At 41.2% G+C, this 13,130-nt stretch overlaps 1 protein-coding gene across 2 annotated transcripts in view; it reads right to left on the bottom strand.

Moving 5' to 3' along the window:
* Nucleotides 1–13,130, bottom strand: part of LOC124615713 (muskelin) — a 163,660-nt gene that overhangs the window by 77,723 nt on the left and 72,807 nt on the right. Inside the window, exons 6-7 of one of the 2 annotated variants that reach the window (XM_047143766.1) lie at nt 5,464–5,708; nt 1,456–1,569 (exon numbers count right to left, since the gene is read on the bottom strand). In XM_047143766.1, coding sequence (XP_046999722.1) covers nt 1,456–1,569; nt 5,464–5,708 — 359 coding nt within the window. The remainder of the gene's footprint in view (nt 1–1,455; nt 1,570–5,463; nt 5,709–13,130) is intronic. The other variant, XM_047143767.1, reaches the window with a different exon arrangement.

The raw sequence follows: 13,130 nt of genomic DNA, 5'->3' as shown, positions 1-13,130 counted from the left end.
AGAGGGAGACCAAGAGATGAATACACTAAGCAGATTCAGAAGGATGTAGGCTGCAGTAGGTACTGAGAGATGAAGAGGCTTGCACAGGATAGAGTAGCATGGAGAGCTGCATCAAACCAGTCTCAGGACTGAAGACAACAACAACAACAACAGGTTACCCACACTGAAGCACCAAAGAAATTGTTGTAGGTGTGTGTATTCAAATACAGAGATATGGAAACAGGCAGAATATGGTGCTACAATCAGCAATGCCTATATAAGACATCAAGTGTCTGGTGCAGTTGTTAGATTGGTTGCTGCTGCTACATTGGCAGGTTATCAAGATTTAAGTGGGTTTGAACCTGGCGTTATGGTCAGCACACGAGCGATCAGACACAGCATACCTGAGACATCAATGATTTTCTCATATGACAATTTTACAAGTGTACCATGAATATCAGGAATCCAGTAAAACATCAAATCTCTGACATCGCTGCGGCCAGAAAAAGATCCTGCAAGAATGGGACCAACGACAAGAAGATAATAATTCAATGTGACTGAAGTGCAACCCTTCTGCATATTGCTGCAGATTTCAATGATAGGCCATCAACACATGTCAGCATGCAAACCGTTCAACAAATATCGTTGATATGGGCCTTTGAACTGATTGCTGCCTGCAAGACACAAAGCTTTACGTCTTGCCTGGGCCTGTCAACACCAACATTGGACTGTTGATGACTGGAAATACGTTGCCCGGTCGGACGAGTCTTGTTTCAAATTGTATCGAATGGATGGACATGAAGGGGACTGTTCAAGCTGGTGTAGGGTCCGTAATGGTGTCGGGCATGTGCAGTTGGAGTGTATAGGACCGCTGATATGTCTATATACGACTCTGACAGGTGACATGTATGTAAGCATCCTGTCTGATCACCTGCGTCCTTTGATGTCCGCTGTACATTCGGACGACTCGGGCAATTCCAGCAGGACAATGAGACACTCCACACATCCAAAATTGCTACAGAGTGGCTCTGGGAACACTCTTCTGAGCTTAAAAACTTCCACTGGCGACCACACTGCCTAAACATGAAATTTTTGAGCGTATCTGGGATGCCTTGCAACATGCTGTTCTCAAGAGATCTCCACCCCCTCATACTCTTGTGGATTTATGTACAGTCCTGCATGATTCATGGTGTCAATTTCCTCAAGTACTACGTCAGACATTAGTCGAGTCCATGCCACATCATTTTGTGGCACTTCTGTGAGCTCACCCAGGCGGTGGGCGGCCTTCACGATGTCGGGCAGGTATATGTGTTTTTTTGGCTCTTCAGTGTAGAAGTATACTCTTTTACTACTACTGTATACAACTACACACTTCATTTTATTACAGTGAACTATTTTGGCAATATTTAATGAAAACAAAACAGATAATATGAAAACTGTTCATTCATCATTATTTCAATATAAGCTGAACCATACCTTCAGATTTTCTGGAGTCCTATAGTGTGTATCTAAGTACCTTCCCAGTGTAAATATTTGGCGTTGTTCTGGATCCAGGCACACCTTATGACATGATCTTGCACTGGGTCCTCCCTACACATAAGGCACAGTGCTACATCAGAAAATGTAAAGATAAGATCACAGGATTCTGTAAGTCACTTGCAGTTTCTAATCAATTCTGCATTCACTAGAACAAAATATGGGGCATACAGAATAATAATACCCATACATTTTTTATATGGAAACTCCTGAAGTTTTAAATAAATCAAACATTACCAGCATTCTACATCTTTATCATTCATGTTTTCATATTTATTTTGCAACACAATTTTGAAGAGTAGGTTGAAAATTAAGATACTAGTTAGGAAGAACCACAGCACAAAGAAGTGGGATACGGAAGTACTAAGGAATGAAGTTCTCTGCGGCTTTAGGCACTGAAATAATGATTAACTCAGTAGGCATTTTTTTTTAAGAAGAATGGAAATATCTAAAAAGGACAATCACAGAAGATGGAAAGAAAAACATAGGTACAAGGAAGAAACTGCGAAGAAACCAGTAGTAACAGAAGAAATATTTCAATTGATCGTCAAAAAAATGAAGTACAAAAATGTTCAAGAAAATTTACGAATAAAGAAATACAAGCAACTTAGGATTGAAATAAATAGGTAATGCAGGGAAGCTATGGTAAAGTGGCTGCAGGAACAATATGAAGAAATCAGAAAAGAAATGATTGTCAGAAGTATTGACTAAGCAAATAAAAAAGTCAAAATAACCTTCAGAGAAATTAAAAGCATGGGTGGTAACATTAAGAGCGCAAAGTGAATTTCTCTGTTAAATGCAGAGGAGAAAGGGGAGAGGTGGAGAAGAAGAAACAGGAGTCGAGAGGGAAGAGGTATGCACATGAGTGGAATTTGTGGCAGGCCACAACAAACCAGTCAGAGGACTGATTGACTCAAAAAATGAGAATGCCACCCTGGCGTCACTCACATTGCTCCCAATGAGAGACCAATTTGGTAATACCATCACTGTAGAACATTTAACATTGTTGACAATATTAGTTGCTACTTGCCATATAGCGGAAATGCTTATTCACAGCACATTCTGACAGTCTTTTTGTTGTGGCTATCTCTGCTATATGGTGAGTAGCAACCATCCTTTTAATATTGTCACATTCCATCCTGGATTTTCCATTGTTTAACTTTGTTGACAGAGCCACAACCTCGTCTCTGCTTGCACTGCTTCAACACTATCAAAGCGAAGTGCTTCAAAGTGTTCAAGTTTAGGAAACAGATGAAAACTACATGGGATGAAGTTGGGATTGTATGGAGGATGATTGACGACAGTGGACTCGAGGCATCAAAATCGTTGCAGATGTCACAGTGCATGTGTGTGGCCTTGTAGTGTCATGCCGAAGGAGAGAGTGCTCCATGTGTGGACAATTTCTTCGGATTCGAAATCCTATTACAGCATGCTGTTTCCCATGCACCGACATAATTATGTTACACACTATCATGTTACAAGTTACGATTTGGAGCCCTCTAGCAGAAGAGGGATGCATATGTGCAGACATAAAGAATGAAGATGTAGAATGTTAATAAAAAATGTTTTATTTAAAAAGCTTTAAGAGTTTCCACATAAAAAATTCAGAAGCATTGCTTTTCAGCATGTCCTCGTAAAGGCCAACGCTTAAGCAAAAAATGTTTAGTAATTTGATCACAAAAACTTAAAAATATGGAAAAGATAGTGTTTCAGAAGTTTTAATACTGTTCTGCCATACCATGTCTTACATCTATCATAAAAGTCAAATCAAATTTCCAATTACTGGCAATTAGAACTGACTGTTGTAGCAACACAACTTTTCAAAAACTTGTTTGCTAATTTCTGGAACCCACTGAGTGTAGCCATGATGCATAAAAAAATTTCATATGGTGACTGAGCTATTCACATCAGTTTTGTAAGGCATTCCAAAACAAAATGTTTGCTATTTACCATAGTGCTCAGAGCATCAGTCATTACAGGTAATTCATTTACTTCTACTCATATAAAATTGATTCAAAACACATTTGTTGGATGTGATACAACAGGGCATGGACAGGGATGCAGAGGACAGAAAGAAAAAAAAAGAACAAAAAAAGATACCTTCAAACATTTAGCTGCTTTTCCTTTCAATATAAAAGTATAAAAGGTCATCGCACAAATCAGCTTTTCTTGTTGACTGGAAACAGTGTTAAGTTCTGTGCCACTAATTTTGCTGTAAGATGCTTTTCAAAAAAATCAATACAATTGATGACACTGTTTGATGTCCAAAGGGGCAATGCTCAAGTTTTAACCAAAGGGTATGGATTGAAATTTATGTTCAGAGTGGGTGGATACAGTTTGTCCAGATACCCTTTTGAAATGGCAAATACAACTATTTCTAATAGAGAATTACTATTATTGAAATAAGAGTAGTGAAAATTTAACTTCAATTCTCTCTCACTGACAGACGTAATATTATGGAAGCATGGTCACGATGACCCTTAGCAGCATCAAAATAAGCTCCCACTATAAATACACATTACTGAAAAGAACTTGAAACGGGATGACATATTTAGAAGATGCACCCAGATGACTCCCACTTTCCTCACTAAAGTACAGCACTGTGTGATGCCCGAGCTCAACTGAGCCGAAGATATCAACTGATCGATAAGGGAACAGGCCATTGATGAACAAAAGAGAGTATGAAAGTCACTTGACTGGTGGTGGAATGTCATGAAAGGTGGCCAGGAAAAGTAATGAACAAGGAAGCAAATTGAAAGTTTGAATAAATTTTTTTTTTTTTTTAATTGCGATACTTTGTTGGGCTATTAACTTATGGTGTTCTGGATTTGTTTTCCTCAAATGATGAGCAACAAAAATGTCAGTTAAGTGAAAGAATTTTGTTATTACAATGTGTGTAAATGTATAAATAATGTTGACTGTAGCAAGTTACTCAGTGTTCACTTTTTCTTGGCTTCCAATATAGTGAGGTAATATCAAGTGAAAACTGTCTCATTCTAATTTAAAATTTTCTCATAAATAGTTGTGAAGTTTATGAAATGACACCAATTTTATGAATGTGGGAACATTAACAATTAGATACTGATTGCTCCTATTTCAACCAACTGTCAGTAAGACAGATAGTGGTCATGTGTGTGAGCTGCATTTCTGTGAATGTACGTGCATATGTTGTCCGTTTCAGAAGAAAGCCTTCTGGCCAAAAGCTCATGTCTTTAATAGCCTTTTTGTTGTGCCTGTCTGAAACTCATCATCTCCGCTATATGAAAAGTAGCAACTATCCTTACCATAATACTGTCAGGTACTTCTCTCACTTATTCTCCAGTCTCAAGTGATTTTAAAAATTTGCTATTTTACATTGATAATCCTCACTGTGAGAACTTTGAACTTTTAAGTGTATCTGTGTAGCACCAACAATTGTATTAGCCTAAGTTTTGAAAGTGAACTGTGGATGTTCCAGAAATGGTCTATTTCTATTCTTGTTTACTGCCAACTGTTTGTGCAGAGAGAATGATATTTCCCTTTTTGGAGTGGCAGAGCTTTGCATCTGGGTTAGGCATCATTTGGTTCAGTTGACTGTTGCTCCTTCTAAATGCAATGTTAGTCCTATTCGAATGACACTCATGTTTATGGTTAGTATGAAACAACTGGCAGAAAATGCAATTATGAAGTCCCTGAATCTGCATCAGATATGTGGATTAAGAGTTATGGCATCATTAAGCAATTGGCACTGAAATGCATAATGCATTGAGAGGTGTGCTTTCTGTCCAAATATGGTGCGTATACTCCAGTTTGTCCTATATTTTATATTAGACGAGACCACTTTACTTTACTTCCAACGCCTCAAATGTTTTACTAAATTTCCCATTTGCTGTATTTCATAGAAATTTTAGGACATTCATAAGATTTTATTTAAATAACGTCAGAAACACAAAAATGGTGGAGACATACCTCTGCCTCAGTGTCTTTGGAAATTAATGTCCACTTGCGTGAAGGAACATGATATGTCCAAAGGTCACTGAGATCTTGATTTCCATCCCAGCCCCCAAACAGGTATATTGTCTCTGTGAAAGGATCCATACACATTTGATGCCCACCTCTCATACCTGGTTGAGATTCACTATCAGCTGGTTGTATAGGCTGCCATACAGGTTTGTACTCCTGCTGCTTGATGTAGTGGCTGAATAGATTACCTGCTAAATTAACATGTAAATTTAACTGCCAAAGAACACACAAAACATATTATTATGTGTATATAAGATGTCTGGGGAGATTAAACAGCAAGATGTCGTACAAGCAGGGACATTTTAATGTAACAAAACCTTCACTTTTCAGACAAAGACCCCTGTGTAATTCATATTTTCAACACACGAGTTGTCTGTTGCTAAACTTCTATGTTTCCGAATGAACAGGTTTCCCCCTGGCATTCCTGTTCACAAACATTACACCTAATATAACAAATTCATGTTGGACTGATGGTTTTCCTTGTTCTGATACAATGGTAAGAATATTGCATGGGATGGCTAGCAAAGTGATGTTAACAGAAAATCCTTGGTGGAATATAAATGATGGAAGGAGTAAGGGTAACAATCTGTCAAAGTTGACAATACATTGTGGGCACATACACACGACTGGAAACATTGCTGAACTTTGGGACACAGCCTTCTTCAGAATGCACACGCGCACACATACCACTGCTACATTGTCCAAGATGACTACAATGTACCATCAATGCCTCAACTTAACAATGAGGTATCACCTTTACATCTACCATTATTTATACAGTAATACAATATGCACTAAAGACAAAGTAAAAAGAGAAAATCAAAATGTAGCCTTTCACATGCTATTAAAACATATGTGAGTCACCGCATACCGAAATGATTTTGAAAGTTTCAACTTCATAGGTACAAAGTTCACTTTGAAAAATCTGAATTTAATTTCCTGTAGCCAACACAAAATTTTCCTTTCGACATATTACCAATAATCTTGGTATAAAACCACATATTTAAGCATTTCACAAATGTATAAAATAAACCTCTTTGATGCACAAGAACATAAGACACTTTATTTGAGACGTAAAATGATAATCGTACTTTGACAAAATTGACACACACACAACAACAAAATTTTGTTTTACGTTGGGATTTTATTTTCTGTTAGTGCCAATGGAACTGGAGGCCAAACTAACACATTTAATGTTGATGGAAAACAGAATCCTACATAACAAAGTGCACTAACAAATTAAATATCGGTAGGAAATAGAATACTACAGGGCCAATCAGTTGTAGTCATAAAGGACAGCTGCAAAAACTATACAGAATGGTGTGGAACTGCATGTGTCTGTACCTGTCTGAGTCTTTAGCACCTGTTTCAAAATATTAAAGAAGACTGATTAAAATTTATTTTAACGTACAGGGTGAATCAGTACTACTCTGACAAAATGGCACAGGTTGCGCAGGGGTACCTTCTGAGTATTTTGGTGTAAGGGACCCACGGTATCCAGGGGCTCTTTACAGCGTTATTGCAAAACATTTGGTTTCTTGTCCCAAATAAGCTTTGTAACTGTATTGCAATGAAAATAGGGCACAATGTTACAAATTTTGATGGTATGCACTGTGGTTCTTGATCCCATTCGCTCACAGTATAAGCTGTTGACAAAGCAATGCCCCTTTAACTTGTTATCAAGAGGTCTACATTCAGTATTGCTCAGTTCTGCCTAGGATTTTGTTTCTTGGCAGTGTGTGTTATGCACTAACAGTGATACACAGCTGTACGGTGGGTAAGTTTACTGACGAAGAGTTGGCCGATGTGCACTTCATGTATGTATTCACTGAATGCCACTTTGAGCTGTTTCCACATCAACAGCAACCACATCTCAATACTTTTGCATTTGTACATTGGCATTTACACAAGAAACAACATCCTTCTCTGTTGGAATAATTGTATACTACAGGATTTTTCACTGTTGTGAATGTATTCCCACAGAAACAAAAGTAATATGCATAAAACAACATACAAATCATTATTACATTACTGCTCTGTAACAATCCACTGGAGACCATTCATCCATTGTACCAAAATACTCAGTAGGTATCACTGTACAACCTCTGAAAGTTTGATGGTGGAGCTCTGGTTGACCCTGTATAATTCATTCACTGAAATATGTACAAAAACAGCTCTCCCCCCCCCCACACACACACACGTGGATGAACCAGCAAATATACAATACAGAAAAACAAGTAGTTTAAGCTGGAGTCTAAAAATATTGAAAACTTTAAAATAGGTGCCACACTTTTCTATTCCACAATAAAATAAATGTAAAATCTCCATGTACATTAAAAGCTGCACTATGACCAAAGTATTGTTACACCCAATATTAAAAAGACTATCAGTAAAATATGCTTACCAGAAGACTACAAGGACGTGTGTCTTCCCATCAGAGTATAATTGTATGTATCAGAAACTAATGTCATACAAACAGAAGGCCAAAACTACTTTACAAAGTAGTTTCTCATCCCAGCAACCAGAAGACAACCAATACACATGTGATTCTTTAAAGAATCAAACCCCTACATATAAAACATCTTCAAATGTATGGTTACTTGACAAATGAGTTAATGCAATATATATTTGACATTAAGGATGAAAGCAGAAAAAGTTTGCAATTATGTATAAAGTATGCCAGAAGTTGCTCAAGTGCTCTAATTTTCAAATACTGGATAAATAAAGACTGGGTGATAGCATGCTGTCAGTTACACTGAACCATGACAAACACACTGTATCTAACTATAATACTTGACTTATTGTATTAAACTTTTGACATAAGATTACACTTCTTAATTAGTAGATAATAGCAGCTTTTTAAATTTTCTCAGTAATTGCACAAAATTTTGAAAGTAAAACTATAAAACCTCAAAGTTGGAATATCAACAATACTATGGAAAGGACAGATTGCTACCCATTATAAAGGTGAGACAATGAGTTGGAGACAGGTACAACAAAAAAACTGTTACAAACTGACCTTTTAGACAAAGCCTTTCACAGAAAAGAAAAAAAGAAAAATCCACACATTCACACAAGCAAGCACATCTCATGTACACATGACCACTATCTCCAGCCTGTCTGTCCACAACGCAACTGTAATGCATTAAGCAGAAGCAGCAATCTGGAGTGAGGTGTGGGATGTATATCAGGGTAAGGGCGTGGGAAGAGGAATCAGTGCTGCCTGGTGGACTGGTGGAGCACGCAAGAACCAAGTGGCAGGACAAGGCTGCTAGGTGCAGTGTCAGATAGGCTGAGGGGGATGGGGCAGGGGAGGAAAGGAGGGTGTAATAACAGGGAGCGCAAAAGGAGGCGACCACGGCAGTGGAAAAAGACTGGTGGATGCATTAGCAGAAAGGTGTCCAATGAGGATGAGGGTATGTGAATGGAAGCTGATAGGACTGGGGGGGGAGGGGGGAGGTGGAAACTGTTGGGTGGAGGGTGTGGGTACAGTAGGTTACTGTATGTTGATGTAGGGATGATTTCAGGAGTGGGCAATGTGTTGTAAGGATAACTACCAACTGCACAGTTCAGAATAGATGGTGGTAGAGGGGAGGGGAGATGGTCTGGGTAGTGAAGCAACCACTGAAATCAAGTATGTTATGTTCAGCTGCACATTTTATCACAGAGTGGTCCACTCTGCTCTTGGTCACAGATTTGCTGTGGACAACTAGTGGACAACTGGTTGGTAGTGATACCACACAGCTGTGCAATGATTGCAACAGAGCTGGCATATGACATGCCTGCTTTCACAGGTGCACTGGGCTCTGATTGTATAGGACTGGAATAGAAAGTGCTGGGTGAGCAGATTGGGAAGGTCTTGCACCTGTGCCTTACAAAGGGATGTGATCCCTGTAGCAAGGGATTGGTATTGTGAGTGTCCTAGTGATGAACTAGGATCTTGTTGAGGTTGGTTGGACAATAGAAAATCACTCTTGGAAGGGTGGGAAGGATCTTGGATTGGATGTCCCTCATTTCAGGGAAAGGTGATAGATAATCAAGCCCCGATGAAGGATACAGTTCAGTTGTCCCAGTCCAGGATGGAATTGGATAACGAAAGGGCCGCTTCTCTGTAAATGGTTCTTAGGGGTGATGGAGGATTGTGGGTATGTGGGAAACTGCTTTGGGAAACTGCTTTGCAGAATAGGTCTGTGTGTGGGACAGTGCCTGTCTGTGAAGGCTTTTGTTGGAACCTCAGCATACTGGGCAAGTAAATCACTGCAGATATGCCATCCCCCCATGGTGACTAGGCTGAACGGGAGGGTTTTTTATGTGTAAAGGATGGTAATCGTTGAAATGTAGGTTCTCTTGATGGCTGGTGGCCTTTATATGGACACAGTTGTGGATGGAGCCATCAGAGAAGTGGAGGTCGATGTTCAGAAAGCTGACACACTGGTTTGAGGAGGACAAGGTGAAGCAAATAGCAGAGAAGGTATTGAGGTTGTGAGAGAATGACAATAGGGTGTCATGGCCCTGAGTCCAGATCACGAAGATGGGTACCGTGTGGGTGCCCATAGCTGTGTCACAGATTTGTTTGTGTAACTTCCCTTCAAAGAAGAAGTACTGGTGAGTTAGGGTGAAGTTAGTAAGGTGTAGGAGAAATCAGACAGTGGGTTTGGAGTCTGTAGGATGTTGCGAGAGATCTTTAGATCTTTGACATTGAACACTAGATTCCTGTGATTGGCTGGAAGTGTTGGACAATGAGGCCCATTTTTTTTTTTTTTTTTTTTTTCCCCAATGGGAGCACAATAACCTGCTACAATTGGGCCGCTTGGATTTTTGGAATTTGAGGATTTGTGGATTTTGGGGAGCACTTAGAAGGTGGATGTGCAAAGTGTTGTAAAGGTGATGATGGAAATAGATTGAGGGGAGGGATTCTGTGAAGGGCCTAAGGCTTTAAGCAGGGACTGGAGATTATTTTGGAATTATGGGATGGGATCACTCAGGTAACGTTTACAGGTGTAGGAGTCAGGCAATTGACAGAGGCCATCTGCCAGGTAGTCATTGCAATTTTTAATGACAATAATGGGGCCTTTGTCTACAGGTATGACGATTAAGTCACAATCTGTTTTGAGGCTATGTATGGCTGCCCTTTCGTCTGCCAAAAAGGTTCTTAAGAAGTGATCTGGGGAGGATGGTGAGGTCAAGTTGGAGACACAGAAATCCTAGAAGGTGACCCGGAATTGGTTAGATCGAAGAGGGAGAGAATCACAGTTAGATGGTAGCATGAACTTAAAATACTAGATCAAGTAGTTAATGTTTTCCTGTAAGCTTAATACTAGAACACACCCAAGGGAGATGAAGAACACACTACATTTTATGTAAAACCAGAAAACCCTTTAACTTACACTAAAAACAAGGACAAAAAACTGTACAGCCTGACGAAACATCAGGCACACTATAACAGAAGAGGGGGTCGGGTGGGGGGGGGGGAGAGAGCAGAAGAGGGGATCGGGTGGGGGGGGGGAGCAGAAGAGGGGATCGGGTGAGGGGGGAGGAGAAGAGGGGGTCGGGTGGGGGGGGAGAGCAGAAGAGGGGGTCGGGTGGGGGGGGGAGAGCAGAAGAGGGGGTCGGGTGGGGGGGGAGAGCAGAAGAGGGGGTCGGGTGGGGGGGGAGAGCAGAAGAGGGGGTCGGGTGGGGGGGGGGAGAGCAGAAGAGGGGGTCGGGTGGGGGGGGAGAGCAGAAGAGGGGGTCGGGTGGGGGGGGAGAGCAGAAGAAGGGGTCGGGTGGGGGGGGAGAGCAGAAGAGGGGGTCGGGTGGGGGGGGGAGAGCAGAAGAGGGGGTCGGGTGGGGGGGGGAGAGCAGAAGAGGGGGTCGGGTGGGGGGGGGAGAGCAGAAGAGGGGGTCGGGTGGGGGGGGGGAGAGCAGAAGAGGGGGTCGGGTGGGGAGGAGAGCAGAAGAGGGGGTCGGGTGGGGAGGAGAGCAGAAGAGGGGGTCGGGTGGGGAGGAGAGCAGAAGAGGGGGTCGGGTGGGGAGGAGAGCAGAAGAGGGGGTCGGGTGGGGGGGAGAGCAGAAGAGGGAGAGAGGGCAGGAGAGTGAGGGAGGGATGGTGGGGGGATGGGTGGGGGCAGAGGAGGTAAGGGAGAAAGTGAAGGAGGGGGGGAGGGAGAGGGGGGGGAGAGAGAGAGAGAGAGGGGGAGAGAGAGAGAGAGAGAGAGAGAGAGAGAGGGGGAGAGAGAGAGAGAGAGGGGGAGAGAGAGAGAGAGAGAGAGAGAGAGAGAGAGAGAGAGAGAGAGAGAGAGAGAGAGAGTTGGATGTTTGTTTCTTATTAACTGTGCCTGCTACTTGTCTGTGGCATTCCACATTCCACGATAGCACGCCCTTTGTTCTCATACACCACCTGACTGCGCCTGGTGCCAGTCACCAGCCAATGCTACGTCCACTTCCTCATTGTCGAAAGAGGATCCTCAGTGACCACACCTGCAGTGACACTTCTCTGTATTCAATAATAGACCAATTTGTCTTCTGAATGATTTAGCAAAATATCTGAAAAACTATTATGCAACAGATTACAAGATCTTAGGCTGCTACATGGGACAAGCCTTCACCAGTACAGGGTTTGAAGCAGCTAGTCAACTGAAGAGGCAATAATAAGGTGATCTCACTAGCAAGAAATAACCATTATATGTATGCTCTAGCAATGTTGATCAATACTACTAGCACTTTTGATACCTATGGAGGCCGTCTTTCTTTGGTTGCCTTAAAGAGTTGGAATGCCCGGAGGTGCTGTACAACTGCCTGATAGAACACTGCTGTGGGAGACGAGCATTTCAGTATCACCAGGAAAGGAATTAATGAAGTCAGTAACAACAGGCCGACTGCGAGAATCAATTTGGTCCAGAGTTTTGGGATGTGGCATTGGAGCCCATAGCGCAGAAGTTACCTGACAGTGATAACATAATTGGACCAGCAGCATTTGCAGATTACATGTTGTTCATTGTACATGGTGACATGGTGACTCTGGAGCATAGCAGGATGATTCCTTCCACCTGTTGTGTTCCTCCCACCCCGCCCACCTGCCCCCTCAAAAAAATTATTATTATTATTATTATTATTATTATTTCCTTCACTTTCTCAGACGTTAAGTCCGGTTAAAAATGGAGTGACGCGGACCTTGATCAAGCGTCACTTCCTTTTAACTGTACGGTATGTGTTATATTGCATTTAGGAGCTTTCGGGTAATTGAACATGTATCAATAATTATGGATTTCTGTAGTTGTATATATATGTTTGGATGTAGCTGTATTGCATTGATGTACTGGTGGATATTGTGTGGTATGACTCCTGTAGTTGATAGTATAATTGGTATGATGTCAACTTTATCCTGATGCCACATGTCTTTGACTTCCTCAGCCAGTTGGATGTATTTTTCAATTTTTTCTCCAGTTTTCTTTTGTATATTTGTTGTATTGGGTATGGATATTTCGATTAGTTGTGTTAATTTCTTCTTTTTATTGGTGAGTATGATGTCAGGTTTGTTACGTGGCGTTGTTTTATCTGTTATAATGGTTCTGTTCCAGTATAATTTGTATTCATCATTCTCCAGTACATTTTGTGGTGTATACTTGTATGAA

Source organism: Schistocerca americana, chromosome 5 (genome assembly GCF_021461395.2).
Source record: "Schistocerca americana isolate TAMUIC-IGC-003095 chromosome 5, iqSchAmer2.1, whole genome shotgun sequence".
Lineage (NCBI taxonomy): Eukaryota > Metazoa > Arthropoda > Insecta > Orthoptera > Acrididae > Schistocerca > Schistocerca americana.
The sequence above is the reverse complement of the archived record's forward strand: the minus strand, read 5'-3'. Positions and strand labels throughout refer to the sequence as shown.